This window comes from Pan paniscus, chromosome 7, assembly GCF_029289425.2.
Source record: "Pan paniscus chromosome 7, NHGRI_mPanPan1-v2.0_pri, whole genome shotgun sequence".
NCBI classification, from domain to species: domain Eukaryota; kingdom Metazoa; phylum Chordata; class Mammalia; order Primates; family Hominidae; genus Pan; species Pan paniscus.
In genome coordinates this window covers 95,076,501-95,095,951 of record NC_073256.2, presented here as the reverse complement: position 1 = coordinate 95,095,951, position 19,451 = coordinate 95,076,501, and the positions used below count along the sequence as shown (strand labels likewise).

Genomic DNA, 19,451 nt, shown 5'->3' with positions numbered 1-19,451 from the left:
TTTTCCATGGTTTGCTTCTTTCTCAACACTGTCTCTTTGATAATGATGTGATGAATTACTCATTTTCACTGCTGACTAGAAGCCCACTGTGTGGAGGTCCCATCACTCAGCTGTCCACTCTGCTGCCACTGACACATGGGCAGTTTTGCCCAGGAGCAGGGCATCACAAACACCTAATTGGAGTCCAGTGTGACAGTTTTTCCAGGGCCTGTCATTGTACAACACATCATTTCACTTTGTTTTTCTTCTTTTATTATTATACTTTAAGTTTTAGGGTACATGTGCACAACGTGCAGGTTAGTTACATATGTACACAAGTGCCGTGTTAGTGTGCTGCACCCAGTAACTCGTCATTTAACATTAGGTATATCTCCTAATGCCATCCCTCCTCCCTCCCCCCACCCCACAACAGGCCCTGGTGTGTGATGTTCCCCTTCCTGTGTCCATGTGTTCTCATTGTTCAATTCCCACCTATGAGTGAGGACATGCGGTGTTTGATTTTTTTGTCTTTGCGATAGTTTGCTGAGAATGACGGTTTCCAGCTTCATCCATGTCCTTACAAAGGACACAAACTCATCATGTTTTATGGCTATATAGTATTCCATGGTGTATATGTGCCACATTTTCTTAATCCAGTCTACCATTGTTGGACATTCGGGTTGGTTCCAAGTCTTTGCTCTTGTGAAGAGTGCTGCAATAAACATACGTGTGCATGTGTCTTTATAGCAGCATGATTTATAATCCTTTGGTTATATACCCAGTAATGGGATGGCTGGGTCAAATGGTATTTCTAATTCTAGATCCCTGAGGAATCGCCACACTGACTTCCACAATGGTTGAACTAGTTTACAGTCCCACCAACAGTGTAAAAGTGTTCCTATTTTTCCACATCCTCTCCAGCACCTGTTGTTTCCTGACTTTTTAATGATCGCCATTGTAACTGGTGTGAGATGGTATCTCATTGTGGTTTTGATTTGCATTTCTCTGATGGCCAGTGATGATGAGCATTTTTTCATGTGTCTTTTGGCTGCATAAATGTCACAACAAAACCCAAAATTGACAAAAGGGATCTAATTAAACTAAAGAGCTTCTGCACAGCAAAAGAAACTACCATCAGAGTGAACAGGCAACCTACAGAATGGGAGAAAATTTTTGTAATCTACTCGTGTGACAAAGGGCTAATATCCAGAATCTACAATGAACTCAAACAAATTTACAAGAAAAAAACAACCCCATCAAAAAGTGGGCGAAGGATATAAACAGACACTTCTCAAAAGAAGACATTTATGCAGCTTATCTGTACATTCTTTTAGATTTTTTTGCCTAGTCAATTATTTTGTAAATAATGACTTTCACAGTAATTTTAGAAGCTTTTGTGTGGGAGAAAATATAAATGCATTTATTTAGATTGCCTTCTTGCACCAGAAATCTGGAAAGCATGGTTTCACGAATAGATACATTACTAAACCTTCCTTCAGAAGTGTTCTATCAGTGTGTCTTCCTAACAGTGAATGAATAGCAGCTTGGTTATAGCTTTTCTGATATTCTATACTTTTCCACATTTTTAATATTTGTCCATCTCTTACCCCAAAACAAAACCTTTGAAAAATGTATTAATTATTGAAAATTTGCATTTCTTTTGTAAATTGCCTTACTATATTATTGATCATTTTTTGAGTGTCTTATGCATTAAGATTGCATTTGATGTACAAGAAATTTGACACACAGTGACTTAAATAGGTGAGGGTCAATACCATGACCCTACAAAGTTTTCATGACATTCTTGGGATGTGGCTTTCATTTCATAGTAGTCCCCTTGGTGTAAGATGACTATTCTTCCTCCGGCAGCAGGAAGGAGCTGGGGTAAAAGCTCATGCCACTTGTGTCTCCTCCAGTTTAAAGTTTTCCCTGAAGCTTTGTCCTGTGACTTCTGCTTCTATATGACTGTCCAGAACTAGGTCATATAGTGCTCCCTCACTGCTGTGGAGTAGGGAATGTAACTAGAGATGGTGTAATTGCCACTTCAAACAAGATCAGGCTTCTGTTTGTTAAAAAAAAAAAAAAAAAAGGAAGAGTAGACATTGATTAGGCAACAGCAAAATCATTTATGCTACACCAGTTCAGTTACCTGATACCAATACACATCTTCTTTTCATACATAGAATAGATTTACCTTCATTGCAAGGCAATGTTCCAGGTGATGTGCCTCATGATCTGGTGACTTATAAACTAACTGTCTGTGGACTAGAGTTCATCCCATATGGAGTTTGGGAGTATGAATGGCACCAGGGAGTTGTCCTGCCCTGAAGCAAGAGGGCTGGGCTTTTATACTAATATCAGTGAGCTGTTAGCTGCTGGTCAGCACTCAGCAACTGGGTTTTGTGTAACTGCGCAGATATCTGAGTCAGGTGGCTTTAACTGGCAGAGAGCAAGTCTCTGGAAAGGGGTACAGTTGGGAGACATTGGCAGCCAACAGCACAGCAGCTGGGCCTGGTGAAGGGAATCAGGGCAGGTGCCGAACACAGAACACATCAGAGAGCAAATCTGGCAACTCCTGGTTCTTCTCTCTAGGTTTCCTCCTTAATCCTTTATTTTTCCTAGCTTCTAATTCTTCTCTGTGTGCATGTTGCAGGGCAGAAGGGGAGGTTTCTGCTTGTCCATTTCTTCTATTGCCTCTTCTGAGGTAGGCTGAGGAGAAGATGTCTTTTCTTGGGGTTCCTCTGCTTTCTAAGGTCTCTTTATGGATGCAACTTGTGGACTTAGAGATGAATTTAGGGGTTCAAAAATCACAAACTGTTGCAGCCAGGCCTGGGGTTTTCTTGGCAAAGCAAGTTCCACAAAAGCTTTCTATTTGTTTCCAGTCATTTCCATGTGCAAATGACTACAGTTAGGATGTTTCACATACATAATATTTAAGCATGAAGGTTGCCTAGTTTTACTCACTGAACTCATCACTCAGTTCATCCCCTCCCCCATTGGAATATTAATGGTAATTTCAACTCCTTGGTGATAAAATTTACTGTCTTCTGAACTCCATTTCAAGACTATTTCTTTCTCCTCGGTCTCATCTCTCCCTTCTCTTCCCCAACATTGCAACGTGGTCAGGGTGGAAGCTCACCTGTCGTTATGATGGTGGAGAGGGGGGTCTCTTGTCCTCCTTTGGGCCTATACTGACTTAAGGAATACACAATGTCTATATTCTTTCCTGTCTCTGAGCATCTCATACTGGGGTTTGCTGCGATGTGGCCCCAACATTTTGCGATTCTAGATAGACAGCGTGCTGAAACCTGTGATCCTTGCCTCAGACTTCCAGGTTTTACATCCCCATTCTCTGGTCTTAACTCTGGATTTGGGGAATTCATCAGACCTTCTACACCTCTGCACTCCACCTGGTGGCATGAGGGCTCCATTCTGATACCTGCACACAGGCAGTTAGCCAGGCCGTGCTGCCCTAGGTGGATTCCCCTGGACACCATATCTTTGTGCTATCTTGGAAGAGTCAGAGAAGTGAAAGAACTGCCATGGTTCTCGGCTACTCTCTAAAGTGATTTGAAGTCTCTGTTTCTATCACTTGCTCCTCTCCTTTGCAGAGATCCAGGCAATATCTTCTCGTGAATGCTTCCCCTCACACTCCTGCCATATCAGAATGGCATTTCTTATTATCTTCTCTGTAGAACATTACTTATAGTAAAGCTCTATTCTTAGACCTTTAACCATTTTTCTGAATACATAAAAGGCAGCTGTAGAATTTAAGAGACTTTTTTCTCTCTCACATCAAATCCAGGCTCACTATAACTAAACACTCCAGCTCTTAGATCCTAGAGAATAAAATCTCAACTTTTTAACCTGGAATTTGACATCCTTCACCATTTGATTTCCAATGCATTTTTCCATTTTCAAAGTCTCCATCTTCAAAAAGACTTCCATCTCTTTTTTCCTGCTTATACCACTTACTGCGCTTAATGCTTTCTTCGACTGATCTAATCATATCTCCCTCCTCAGTGAAGCCATTTTTGACAACTCCTCTTCCGCCTCCAGTACATCTTTCTCACCCATTTTGCCTTGCAGTCTCTCAATTCCACAGTCTCCTTGATTATTTTGTTTTTCTTTCTCACCTCTTTCTGAGGGTTAGCAGTTCTCAGGGTTTGGCTTTTGCCTTCTCCTCTTGACTGGAAGGTTTTTTGTGGCTGATCTTACCTGCTTCTTGTTCTCAACCACTACCTCTAGCAGATGGCTGCCAGGGCTGCGCCTCCACTCCTATCATCTTTCTTGAGGACGACCTTTTTTTTTCAATGCAACTACAGTCATGCATCACATAACAACGTTTGGGAAAACAACAAACTGCATATGTGATGGTGGCTTTGTAAGATTATAACACTGTATTTTTACCATATCTTTTCTATGTTTAGATGTGTTGGATACATTAATACTTACCATTGTGTTATAGGTGGCTGCAGTATTCAGTCCAGTAACGTGCTGCCCAGGTTTGTATCCAGGAACAGTAGGCTAGACCATATAGCCTAGGTGTGTAATAGGCTATACCATCTAGGTCTATGTAAGTACACTGTGTAATGTTTGCACAACAATGAAGTCACCTAACAACACATTTCTCAAGAGGATTCTCTATGGTTAAGTGACACATTACTGTACTTAACTTCTGTAAGTATCTCACACTAAAGGTGTTTAAAGCTGAGCTTAGGAAGTGAGAAATGAAAAACTCATTTTTATATTCTTAATAACTTGGTCCAATTCTCTTGGCTTGAGTTAAAGAAATCATCAAGAAAGATGAAATACTTAGAATATAGGAAATTCAGATTTAGGAGGAGTGACAAATGATAATGTACCTTAGGGAAATGTCAACAGACGCATGTAGTTATAAAATCCATTCCATTTGCCTAAGAAGGAGTTATGCTGTGACTCTTTCATTCGTTTATGTTCTATTTTATTTTTGTTCTTTAAAACCATTTTGCTTCGGATAATAAGTGTAACAAATGCTTATTACCAAATAACTGGAAAATAAAGAACTATAAAGAGAAAAACATACAAATCTATCATCCAGAAATAATCCATCATCTAGAAATAATAACAACTGCATTTTAAAATTAATTTTATTCTGATTTTTATGCATGTATATTTAATCTGCTCTTATGGTGTTTATTAATTTAACTGTTTATTTTTAGGTAAAATTACCATAGTACTAAGTACATTTCTGTACTTGCTGTTTTTACTTAATATTACACAGGAAATATTTTTATATTATTAACATTTCTTATAATTGCCACTTTTAGTGACTACAATGTATCTCATTGGGTATATTATGATTTGTCTTATTCTCTCTTTTTGGGACTTTATTTCCAATTATACTTCTGTTCTTAAATGTTTGATGAATATCTTTTACCTATATCTCTGATCTCATGTCCAGATATTTTTTTTTTTCAAATAAAGCTGAGAAGTGAAATTCCTGTGACTAAAGTCAGGATTTTTTTCTTTGCCTCAACCAAGATTCAGTCTTTTTTAGCTAGTCTGATCTGGGATTAATCAGAAAGAAAAGCATAAATGGCTTAAATCCAGCAGACCATTTTACTATAGATTTTCTTTCTCTAAAAATTTCAATAATTTGTCTTTATAAATTAAGGGCTTTTGTTTAGCTTCCTTCTGAAAGCCTTCCAGATTTATGTGAATCTGCAACATGCACCTTTTTGAGTTCTCCATAGGAACACAATAATTCCCACTTCCTATGGGGGACCCAAAGGGTTCTGAAATGGATGAGCACAGGGAGAGGGCCCAGTGTTTCAGGGAGTGACATCATAAATATTCTCTTTTGTCCTCTAAAAAGAATAACATTAATTAATACCACTTATTGAATGTTTTTAGGCATTGTACAATGTTCTGGATACCTGCATATTTTAGATAAAAGATGTAAACACAGTTCACATATTTGTTTTCAATACTTTTTCTCTATTACGAGTGGTACTCTCAAGCGCATCTTGAAACCAACGAGTTTGTTTTTTTAAGTAAAGTAGTTAGTTATTAACAATGTCAGGCAGAACCTCAGAGTATGGAGAAGACAAGACATAAAGTTTTACTTGTAGAATAGCAGAACATAGGCATGAGACTCTTAAAAAACACCTGGCCTCTGGTGTGTGAAAATAAGATCAATTTAAATAAATGAAAAAGAACAATAAGATATAGGTTTTAGCTCAGCTTCTTTCAAATGTAAGTGATCAAAATAAATTTTGAAGCTTCTGGAAAAATCAAATTTCTAAACCTCAAGCCCAGAGATTTTCATTTTGTCTGCTAGGGTGGAGTCTCTATGCTCTATTTTTTAATTTTAAGAAATGACTCCAAATAATTCTGGTGAATAACTGGGTTTTGGAACCACAATTTAAGTATTGCAGTGTTTACTCTTTATTGCTTTTAAAGGAAATATATTATTTTACTCTTCTTAAAATAAGCATAACTATATAACACACAGTGGCCAACTGACTCACAACTGAGCCATCTTATCTTATAATTAGGAAGGAATTTAATAAAAACTTGTGTTCATACTGTCTTTTTATCACTTCATTTTCTAAAATCTTCTTTTAGGAAACTTGCCTCAAAGCATGGCTCATCTTTTACCCAGCTTCAAAAGAAAACATTTTAGTCTTTGTATTTCACTTCCAGGATAAGGTTTGATTGCTTTAGAGAATCAGAAAACAATAATAGATTCATCCCCTCCCACTCCCAGGAATATTTAAGAATAACAGGCCCCAATTTCTTTTTAATCTCTTTTGTGCTATTTTTTTGTTCTATTTTTAAAGGAAATTTTCTTTCTTCTTTTTCCCTTTCCTCACCACCTCCAACTGTTGTTAGCAACTCTCTAATTTTTGTGCAATCTCATTTTTATAATTTGGAATTAGATCAAACTTATTAAAAAGGAGCAGATGCTTCCCAGAAGATGTTGTTGTGCCTTTGCTTTGTTCTGTATTGACATCATGGATTTCTATATTTCTCTGATTATTTACCATTGTTTATGTTTTAGTTTGGTTAAAAATCAATTAATGTTGACTCTTTTAACCCTCTAAACAACATTGTGGGGATAGTATTATTATCTGCTAATTTGAACCACATGAAATTGCTATGTTTGAAGATAAACAAAAGCAATTGAATATTGGCAAATTTAATACGATTCAGCCTAGTATACTTGATGGCTCCATGCTATAGATCTCAAACAAGTGACTTTGCTCAGGGTTACCTAAGCATATAAATAGAATCAGTTTCAGTGTGTTCTTCCCCCTAAAACATAGTTGTTTCTCTTTTTAAAAAGTATTAACCGGCTGGGCGCGGTGGCTCACGCCTGTAATCACAGCACTTTGGGAGGCCAAGGCAGGTGAATCATGAGGTCAGGAGTTTGAGACCAGCCTGGCCAGCATGGTGAAACCCCGTCTCTACCAAAAATACAAAAAATTAGCTGGGCGTAGTGTCAGGCACCTGTAATCCCAGATACTTGGGAGGCTGAGGCAGGAGAATTGCTTGAACCCAGGAGGTGGAAGTTGCAGGGAGCAGAGATGGTGCCACAGCACTCCAGCCCTGTCTACAGAGTGAGACTCTGTCTCAAAAAAAAAAAAAAAAAAGTATTAACCAACATTTACAACCTGTTTTTGTTTCTCAATTGGAAATTTTTAGGTCTTAAATTGCATCATTTACTGTATAACACACATGTACAGCTCTCCTTCACAGAGTGTACATGCTGCATTTGTATTGTTCTACCACGAAGCAAGCTATTCTATGTTTCCCTGTATACATACATGGTTATTTGTGAATATACAATTTTAGGTAAGAAATTACTATTAGTATTTATAGAAGTTTACAGCATAAAGAATTTTTCGATTTGATTACTTTGTGTATTATATTCAGAAAACCTAATGTATAAAGGTGTTGATATTATTTTATTTGTTCAATGCCTATTATGTCTAGTAGGTATTTTAACTAATCAGACCCAAAAGGAAGGAGTAGTAGTACAGGATCTAAGTCCTGGGAGCTTGTTCTATCTAATAAGATCACAAATTATAGAAAACGTTATTTTAGTCTTGGAAGAAAGTCTATACCAGAGTAAAGTTCTTGAACTCATAACTGTTGAAATAAATTTATTGTTTTAATAGCTCAATTCTTCTTACTTTCCTGTATTGGTGTTCCTTCTCATGTGTTATAACTTCACTATGAGTTGGGTGCCCTGTTGCTTTGCTTGACTGGGTTCTCCATGTAACTTGCTTTAACCAACGGAGTGAGGTAGAAGTGACGGTATGCCTGCTGCAAGCCCAGGACTCATGAACCTTGTGTATTTCTGCTTGTACTCTAGAAAAGTGGTTCTCAACTAGGGGCAGCTTTTTCCCTAGGGGAATTTGGCAATATCTGGGAGCATTTTTGGCCACAACTTGGGGGATTCTACTGGCACCCAGTGGGTACCGGCCCAAGATCCTGTGGAACATCCTATGATAGAATAACTCTTTACAACAAAAAATATTCAACCTAAAACATCAATAGAGTTGAGTTTGAAAAACTTTGCTCTTTACAGACTCTGTCATCACCACAAGAAGGATATGCCTGGGCTACCCTTCAACTTTTAGGTGGAGGATGAGAGGCACATGGAGTAACACTAACCTGCAGAAACATGAGTAAGACCAGTCAAGATCAACCAACACCAAGCCTTGTGACTCATGAGATTTAATAATAAATAATCTTCCGTTTAATAACTGAGTCTTAAGGTGGATTGTTTTGCAGCAACACCTAACTGATAGAACCTTGTAACAGAGGAAAGCTGAATATTGGGTGGTAGAGTCACAGTCAACATACCATGTTAACAAATTACTCAGCAAAAGATAAAAATTAATCTATCACTTCCTACACACCACCAATGGAAGACTTTTTTTAAAACTTTTTCTTTGAAAATAAATGCAGTTTTAAGGTTTGCGTAGTGAATCTATTTCACAAATCAAAGGATAAAGAATTCTGGTATATTAGCATAGATAAGAACATCTCTTCTAATTAATTAAAAAGTGCCGTAGTGCCTGGCACCATCATGAACACTGTAATTGTAAAGAAAAATAAAACATGGCCCCTGCTCACTATAAGCTTCCCATACAGCTGGAATATTCAAATTCCTTGGCTTCATTCAAGTATTTTTAACTAGTGGAGATTTTATCATTGTTTTAGGAAGAGTATCTACCTTAAAACAAATTTATTTTTGGAGGCAGAATTATAGCTGGAAATATCAATTGTTGTACTTTCTGTGTTTTTGTTCCTCCTTTCTACTCTCTAGTGGTAGTGGGGTAGGGGAGGGCAATCTTTGCTTTCTCAAGCCAATATTGAAATAGAAAAAAAGACTCAAAAAGATACATATCCAAGCACAAGTCAGAAAGACGCACATAAGTATTTATGGAGGCATATTTTTGGTAATCAAAGACTAAAAAGACAAGGGTAGTGGGAAGGTGGGACTATCCTAGAAAAGAGAAACAGGGCTTGATTTCTCAAAGTGGAAGAAAGGGCTGAATTTTCCTCTTACAAGCACTGGGATTGACGATGAAGGGGCTTGTAACGATGATTACTGGTTCTTCTCCAATATATATTTTACCTCCTTTCCAGTGACCCACTGCCAATGGACATCCAAAGTTCCTCGTTCTAGATACTGGTGTTTCACAGAATAAAAATTAAAGGACTTGGACTGCTTGTGTGGAGATGGGGATGAAAAAAATCTCATTTGTATTTTTCTTATGACCAGGTACAGCTGGGGACACAATAACACTACATTTTTTTTTAATAGTAGCGATGCAAATGTAATCATGTTTTTCTTGCTACGTTTAGCCTACTTTCTATTTTTACCTGTGACACATTTGTACGCATATTTCATGCTAATTAAATATTTAAAACTTTCTCATTACCTTTTCATTTTTAAATTATTCTTTGTCAATTGCATATATAACTAAGTTTGTGATTTTTGCCTACCAATGTCTAAAAATATGAAATCCTAGAAATGTGTTTTTCTTGTATCCATAGTTATCCAGCATATTTTCATAGCAGCAAGGCAGATCCTTGTGGTAACTTGGTTCCTATACCTCCCATAACACAAGGACTGAACATGGCTTTTAGCAGATGGAGTATGTGTTATTTCCACTTGTGGCAACATGAAACCTGGTGTGGTGAATAGTAGGGGTCTGCCCATGATGCCCACCTCTTGATTTTCATGTCTGATTTAAATGCTCTGTGGAAAAAGGATGGATTTACTCCCTCCCCCAAATTTGGTTCAGATATCAAGACATGATCACACACAAACACACATACACACACACACGCACACACACACAGACAGCATGGAAGGTCTTATTTCTTGTGTAAGGTTAGCTTCCCATCCTGGTCCAAACATGGCCTAAGAGAACAGGGAAAGGAGACTTGAATGGGGGTTGTTATGGTTGTCAGAGAGTGTGGCTGGGGTTAAGGTTCCCACACACACAGCAGGGTTTGTGTGGAGTGAACCTCCACTGGCTCCAAAGGAAGAAGTACCCAGGCTTTCTTTTCAGGTGACCCAGATGCAAGCAGAAGGGAAAGAGGAGAGGTGAGGCATGTCTCCAATCAAATATCAAAAAGGAATTGAGACTGTTGATTACCCTGGTTCTATGTAATGCCCTCCCCTTGAGTGTGGGTGAGAACTGTGACCTGTAAATGTTGTGATTACATTATATTATGTGGTAAAGGTGATGGGATGTTACTCCCATGATTAGAATACAATGTATATACATATATAACTCCAAGAAGACTCTCTCTTCTCTCTTGCTGCCCTGAAAGCAGCAAGCCTTTATGTTGTGAGCTGCCTATGGAGAAGGACACATGGCCAGGAACTGTGGGCAGCCTGCAGGAGTTGAGGGCTTCAGTCCTCCAATTTCAAAGAACAGAATTCTTCCAACAAACACAAGCACATAATCTTGGTGAGGACCCCGAGCCTCAGATAAGAAGACTCTAGCCCAGCTGAAACCTTGATTGCAGTCTGGGAGATCCTGAAGTAGAGAACCCACTCAAGCTCCTGATCCACAGGAGCTGTGGTATAATTAATGTGTGTTGTTTTAAGTTGTTAAGTGTGCTGTAAAATGTTATGCAGCAATAGATAATATACCAAAGGATGACAATTTTTTTCTAGTCCTCTCCCTTTATCTTTCGCTATGAGGAAAATATATCTGATTTGTAAAAAAGGTATTTCATAGGAATATCTTTTCGTTTTGTTTGGGTAGATGGCAAATAGAGTCAGAAGTGGAAGTCCTTAAACATAGCAGTGAGTTTCCGGATGAAATTCAAGGAAAAGTATGTAAGAATGGGAGAAATTGGAAATCTATGTAAATAAACATAGCATCAGAAGTGACTTCAAGTAGCATTCTACAATGGCAGAAGCACAAGATAGAAACCATGAAAGGACAATCAATAAGATGTCTTAGGTAATTAGATGTAGGCATAAAGTAGATGAAGGAATCAAATATAATTCAGAGATTTTTTGATTCATGATGACATGGAGAGAAACTAAATTATTGATAGAAATTGGCAAATCAGAGAGAGAGAGTTTAATGTGAGGAGATTACTTTTACATTAAATATGTTGAATTTGAATTGACCAGAAACAGAGTTGAGGTCCAAGACTGACATACATTGACACAACAGACATGCATTGACCCCTTCTAGGAATCTAGTTTGGTAAGAAGCCCGGGGCGTAAAACTGATGAGTAAGCGATGTTCTCAGCTTTTGAGATGCTTGCACTCTCGTTCAGGCAGACGCATACCAGGAGTGCATTCATACAGAATACAGGTCCTAAGATAGAGGTAAAATCAAAGTACTGGGAAGCAAAAAGGTTGGACAACTCTTTATCATCCTTCAAGGCTCAGATAAGGTAGAGCTATTATCTGAGTGGCGCTTTCCCTGACCACTGTCTTCTCTGTCCCTTGTTTGTGTCTGCAAAGCTCTGTTATAGCACCGGCCCTCTTCTAATGCAATTATTTGTCAGCATGGCTGGTGTTTTTCTTACTAGATTGTGAGTTCTTTGAGAGCCAATCAGCCTCTTTTTTTCTCATCTCTGTGTTCCTGGTGCCCAGAATAGCACATGTCACATGTTACACACTCAAGAAATGTGTATTGTGTGCATTATGGCTGGTGGGAGTAATTCACTTGATTAAAGTGTGATTTACATAAGGGAGAGAGGTTCTGTTTAGAGAAAAAGCTGGAGCCTGAGGACTACATTTTCAGGTACATCTTCAACAATCTGTTCATAAAACACATCAGGGCCTCCCATTGCATACAATGTTGCAAGCCCATTGAGTTTTTGTCTTTTTATAAAAAGGGACTTTAGATGTGTCGAGAGTGAAATGGGCACTTTTTATCAAAGGATGTTTATTACCAGCTTTGGAGGTGGGCACTTATAACCCTCCACACTTTAGATGTCTTCATAACTCAGACAGATATTTGGCCTACTGCCTTGCAACCTGGAGGGGCTGCCCCTGCTACATCAAGTAGAAAAGGTCTCAATGCCTTGGACTGATATGCAGTATGTGAAGCATGGTGGAAGTCAAGCTAATGCCAAATAAAATTTGAGAAAAACATCTCACATGTCTCAGAGTAGAGACTATAGCTTACCAGGGAAAATAATTACTTTTATAGATTGGAAGGTCCCTTAAGACTTCATCTTTGTTCTTTCTTTACAATTGGAAACTTACTTCTGAAGTTTTATATTGCCTTATTTTTCCTAAATCCCAAAAGACATATTTTGTGAATTTTAAAAAAAGTTTCATTGAGCTATCTTGCCACCAAAAATGTGCTTCAGAATTTGGATTTATTATTGCAGATTTTTTTAAAAATGAGGTGACATGTGTAAGATAGCAATATCAGTGCATACTAATTCCTGTCTATTTCTAAATTCTGCTTAAAAGGACCAGAAAGTCATCTAAAACAATAACACATTTTTCTGCAACTAATAAGGTATAGGAAAATTAGTACTAGGGTGGAGAAAGACATCACCAGCAACACTGCTTCATCTCTACAAAGAACATTTCTGTCACTGCATCACATTTTAGTGCATTGACACATGACTGGGGTTTGTAATAATTACCCCAAGTAATTACTCTGAACAGCAATGCCTTCCCATTTGCTTTCCAGAGACTGGCTCATGCATACATGCGTGACAAATCCTGACCACTGAAACAAGAAGGAAAGATTGCTAGAGTGTTTCTGGGCATCTTGCTTGTCTTTAGTAAGGAAACAGAGGAAAGATAAACTACTTTCTGATTTTGGAGAACATTCTACTGTCTTAAAGTAATGCCTGGCACTATTGAAATAAGCCAGAGCATGAAGCTGCCACCCTTAAAGAAGAGCACAGCCAAAAACATGATGGAGAAGGGCAACTGGTGTCCTTATATCCAAACTTGGCATTGCCCTACGTCTGGAATTCTAGTTATATGAGATAAATGTATTTCCTTATTTAAGCCAATTTGAAATAGCATTTTGTTACTTATGTTGAAGGCTTCCTAAGTGATACAGAATGTGGGAAAATGAAGGAGAGTGCTCAAGGGAACATACCGAACATACCCTAAAAGGTATATTTGCTGAGTGGAGGGAGTAGAGGGGAGAGAAGAGAGAATTCCCTACTCTAAAAGACCCACCTATTCTAGGCTAGGAAGTGGGTGACCATCGGTGAAGCATTTGCCAACATTCTTTTAAACTGTTGCCTATTGTACATTGGGACTTAGATCATTTTCCATACAGATTCTGGTGTTAGGAAAGCCACAGGGAAAGTTTGAAATATTGAAATGATGTGTTGTTGCCCAATGCTACTGGCAAATTCCTAAAAGAAAAGATTTAGCTGAATATGGTCAAATCAAATGCACATAGGAGAGAAATATGACTTATGTGACTTTAAGAAAAGTTATGTCTTTGATCTACAACCAAGTCTACTGATGGGTAGAATAGCCAAATTCTCTATTCCTAGCTAAAGTTAACCTAAATGTCAACAGAGAGACAGCAGTTTTTCAGGTTACCATAGTGGGATTTCATTCAAGTCCCTCCTATTAGTCATTCTTTTTTGGAAAAGAGGTCAATCCTAAGAAAAAGATTAGATTATTTGTGGTGCCTCTCCACCAAAGACAATTAATTCACGTTCCTTCAGGGCGGAGGCTACTCATCTGGGGCCAACAGAGAAGGGAAGGACACAGAAGTGTATAGCCAGAAACAGGCATTTACATATTCAAAGATCACATGTAAATCAAGTTCTTTAATTGTGGACTGGAAGCAAAAATACCTGAAACCTAATAAATTTTTATGAGAACTGCATTTTCCGGTGGAAGTATCCTTGCCATAAAAATTTCAGCTACTTAAAACGGTTTGTTGAAGCTTTTCTCTACAAGGTCTGTCTTTACACCACTTGCTTCAGGTATGATCATAGGGGAAAATGTTCAAGGATTTATATGCACAGAACAGAATAATGCTGCCAGGTTGGCTCATTAAAAATCATATTATTGGCTGGGTGTGGTGGCTCATGCCTGTAATCCCAGCACTTTGGGAGGCTGAGGCGGGTGGGTCACAAGGTCAAGAGATCAAGACCACCCTGGCCAACATGGTGAAACCCCGTCTCTACTAAAAATACAAAAGAATTAGCTGGGTGTGGTGGTGCACACCTATAGTCCCAGCTACTCGGGAGGCTGAAGCAGGAGGATCGTTTGAAACTGGGAGGTGGAGGTTGCAATGAACTGAGATCACGCCACATCACTCCAGCCTAGCGATAGGGCGATACTTTGTCTCAAAAAACAAACAACAACACACACACACAACAAACAAACAAAAAAACCATATTATTTTCCTGGGGAATTAAATCTTGTCTCTCCAACAGAATATATATAGTGTGGCTAATGACTCTCAAGTTTAATTTCTCATTCTTCCTTTATTACAATTGGGAATTTTATTTAATATTATTATCATGTCCCTTCTGTCCTTTTTGTACCAGTTATTTTAGGGGTAGATCCCTCATCTTTTAGCCTTAGGTTGCCAGGAGCAATATCTGAACCTGATGGGGAGGAATATATATAAGCCAGGAAATTCACACTTGGATCTGGATACAGAAGAGATTTTGGTCTTTCTTCAGGAAAGATATGAATGTGTTTATGTAGATGTTAGAATTTCTAAAAATATTTGTAGATATTGGTTAGCTAAAGAGGTGAGCTGTAATGGTAATCATGGACTACTTCTCAATATCCTTCTACCCTCAAATGATTAGCACAAAACAATCATGGTACTCTCATTTCTTTTATCAATTCTAGGCAATGAAACTTCAATGGAATTTTGCTATTGTGCTTCTGGAAAATGGTTGTCTCCTTCTTCAAAAGACATATAACATGATATAGCTTCACTGCTGACTCTGGAAGTTACAGCTCTGGTTATAATGTTAGGAATTTCTGCAGCTACCTTGCTATGTTTTGAGGATCACTCCGGCACAAAGACAAGGGCAGTCTAACAAGAATGACAGAAACATAAAGCTGGAGCCATGCTGTAGAGTATCTCCCTGACTCTATGCTCTGTTAGACTCCATTTTGTAAAATAATACATTTCATCATTGCTTAGTTCATTCTGAGTTGGGTGTTCTCTTACTTGGAGTCCCAAAATACTAGCCTATAAGTAGTTTCTCTATCTATAGGCTGTCTTGATTTCCTGACTACAATGGGACCTGGTGTTTCATTTGATCTACATATATCCTTGGGGTGTACATCAGGGATGGGGTTGCTGGATTTAGCAAAGAAAAATACAGGATACTTAGTTAATCTAGATTTCAGATAAACATATATTTCATAAGACATACTTATGATGAAAGTCAAATTGAATTTGACATCCCTGTGTTGCCTGGCAACCCTAACAAGGATACCTTGGTGATAAGGTATAAATGGATATTTTTGATGTTCCAGGCTATTCTGGTTACTTACCAGAAAAGGGATCACATTGTTTATGGATGACATTATGGGTGAAGGGGGTCAGATTTCCTTAGCACTCCTGTTTATATTTGGGCTAGAGAATTTAGATTACGTGTCAGCAAACTTTTGCTGTAAAGGGCTAGATAATAAATATTTTAGGCTTTGCAGGCCTTACGGTTTCTGTTGCCACTACTCATTTCTGTATTACAGCTTGAAAGCTGTCATAGACAATACATAAATGAATAAGCATGGCTGTGTTCCAATACCACTTTATTCACAAAAACAGATGGTGGGCCAGATTTGGCTGTAGTTTGCTGATCCCTAATCTAGACCATTCAATAGGAATTGGTAATGAGACATGGCTTGAGTTTGCAATTTCAGAACACCTCCTTAATACTTCATCTCTGATCCTACAATGTGCTAGACTGAGTTGTTCAGTTGAAGGGTTTGTGTAAAGTCCAGGACAATTTTCATAGTGTGTAATGTTTCCCATATGACAACAGCTGAATTAAATAGAAACTTTCTTTTAAATAGAGAAATAAAGAATGGAACTAGAGGGGAATGGTAGATGGCAAATGAACTCGTAGAGACCACAACATAAAATACATAAACCATTGTCCTAGTTTCAAAGGGCTCATGCCTCTCTGGAATAAATTTACTGCAAGCAATGCAAGAATATTTTAGATTAAAAAAATACCAACCATATGAATAGTAGCAGGTCATAAGAACAGAGAAATATGAGCAAAGTTTGTTTGTGAATGAGTAGCATATTCAGATGCTATAAATCAGAAGCTTTAAATTCCAATTCATGATGCAAAAGATTAACTGAAGATATATCTCTAGAGCACAGACAAAAAGTATAAACAGATCGAAATAAATATAGAGAAAATGAGGCAAAGGTAATAAATGTTTTCAAGAGACAACAGAACTTATGAGCAGAATACATAATACAAAATAATAGCAGAAATTGTTTCTGAACTAAAAACAACATAGTTACAGAAACTTACGAAAAACTCTATTATCTAGCTATACTCAGGTAGTATTTAAAAATATAATCATCCAAGTAAATTAAAAATGAGTTCAACTTCTATAGACATTAGACTTCTTTCTACAAGGCTAGCTTCCAGAAAACAATAAAATAATATATACCACTCACACTGTCTTTGCATAACCAAATTAATTTTCATGTGCAAAATGTATAGCAGAATTGTTTTAGATGTTTATATAAATAAAAGCAGCTTTGCTATGAAGTTATGCTTCCAAAATAGATGACTTTCAATTATTGAATCAAAGTTTAGTATCTAAGAATGGGGATAAAAAAGAATCTAAGAATTATAGAATCTAAGAATTGTAGGTAAAAGGAACTTATGATAAATATTTAAGACAAAAAAAGCAAATAGAATTACTTACATAATTATGGAATTTGGTTTCAAAATTGAATGTATAAAATTAAATGAAGAAGAATCTATGTTGAAAAGAGTTTTAAGAACTACAGGTTTATATTCTTTGAATTACATTACAGAAGACTAGGAAAATTGCAGGAGAGTGAGAAATGGTAAGTAGATGAATATAGAAATACAGAGGAATCCATGAGAGTGTTTTTTTGACTAACTAGAAACAAAAAAAATCCTTGTTTTATTTTGAAAATTAGATAAATATAATTTTGATCACTTAAAAATATAAGATAGTCACTAATAAAATTAAAATCTGAATGCATACCATCTAAATTATCACAGAAGTTATAGACAAAATAAATTTAATTTATATGGCCTCCCAAAATAAAATAGAATGGAAAAAAATGTTCCTTAAACAATACAGGAAGACAGTAATATTCAAACTGAAATTAGCTCTTTAAACCTAATTGTTTTCCAAATTATGTGTGAGAAGCATCATAAAAGAGGACTCTGATTCATTATGTATTTTGACTTAGTCCTAAAATAAAATGTAACCCTGACCGTCTCCTCACACATCCTCTGGTCTTGTTCTTCTTTTTCTCCATCCATGTCTACCTCACCCTTCATATCTGCTTCATACTGTTGTCTTCTTTGTACCAGTCTCAGCTGCTGGAGACAGAAGCCATGACTAGGGCAATGTATTAAATAGTACTGCCTCAAGCTGCAGTACTGTGTGGCCTTACCCGAGATCCTTGTGACCTGTATGGTGGTCCCAATAGCAGTCTTCCTACTTACTTCCTGGGAGTCAAAATATCATTAGAAGTTATTAAACTAAATATAAAATAAAACTCGTTATGAAATAACACTCATGAATTAAAGAACAAAACTTGATCATATCCTGTTAATAATTAAAATGTATGTTGCAGTGCCATTGATAATAAAGATCTGGGTTAAGATATATTCAAGAAAATACAGACAGAGAGTGAGAGTGGCAATAATAATACCAAATGTATTTTCCAAGGCCAAAACATTAACATTAAATAGGATATTCACTCTATGTTAATAATTCATCATGAAGGTTGAACAAAAAATAACTTTAGTATATCACACAGCATATTAAAATGCTATATAAATTACATAAAAATATACAACGTAAAACAGGTAGCAATATAAGGAAGAATAAACACTGCAGGTCAAGTTGCTAAAAAAAATTTTAGGGACATAGTAGACATGAATCATAAATTACTAAAAATATCCTTCAGTAATGCCCCTATATGGAAACTGTCCTAGGGCTTTAAGATGATGATGATGAAAATTATAATAGCAATAAATAAATAATTTAATCTCAATTATACATATCAGGAATTGTGCTAGATTTCTAAAAATGTCATCTTAATTTACTGTCCCAGTGGCCTGTCAAGGTAGATATCACACCCATTTAAAATGTGAGCAATCTGAGATTGTGAAAGGTTAAAGTAATTTGTCCTAGGTCAAGATACTCTTTCTAAGAAGTGGGCAAAATTTAAAATTGTATTTGTCTGATTCTAGATCTCATGCTTTTTCTACCATACAGGATGCTTCTTATGGTCAAAGACATTCATCTTCCTGATAGGAATGAAGTGGAAAGCTCCAACAACAACAGTCAAGTAATGGCTGGCTCTTCACTGAAAATTATACAATATAAAAACCGTGTTTATGAACTCTTTATAATATTATCTTTATTATTTCTATAAAAGCAGAATAGCATGTGTGTATGTGATTTAATTCTAACTGTGCAAATAAAACCATTAAAACCACTTTTTGCATTTTTAAATAATAAATAGGTTCTATTTTTGAAAATTAACCATGAGAATCTACCTACCTAGAGTCTAAAAGCATTTTAGCAGACCCTAGGGAACTTCAGATAGGAGGATTTGGAGCACGAGGAGTGTAGTTTGCAGAAGAGTGGGTAATCCCCTGACTCATGGAGAAGCACTATCAAAAAGATTTTCGAAAATTGGAAGACATCCTACCCTTAATTTTTTTGTTTCATATTATGAATACTATCATTCACAATATTTAATAAAAACCAATTGTTTTTATGAAGACAACT

At 36.9% G+C, this 19,451-nt stretch overlaps 1 protein-coding gene across 1 annotated transcript in view; it reads left to right on the top strand.

Annotated features, from left to right (window-relative positions):
- The window catches only part of LOC134730983 (uncharacterized), a 78,796-nt gene extending 59,648 nt beyond the window's left edge, over window positions 1–19,148 (top strand). The window contains exon 4 of the mRNA XM_063606831.1: window positions 18,933–19,148. Coding sequence (XP_063462901.1) covers window positions 18,933–19,009 — 77 coding nt within the window. The 3' untranslated portion in view covers window positions 19,010–19,148. The remainder of the gene's footprint in view (window positions 1–18,932) is intronic.
- Window positions 19,149–19,451: the final 303 nt, after the last annotated feature.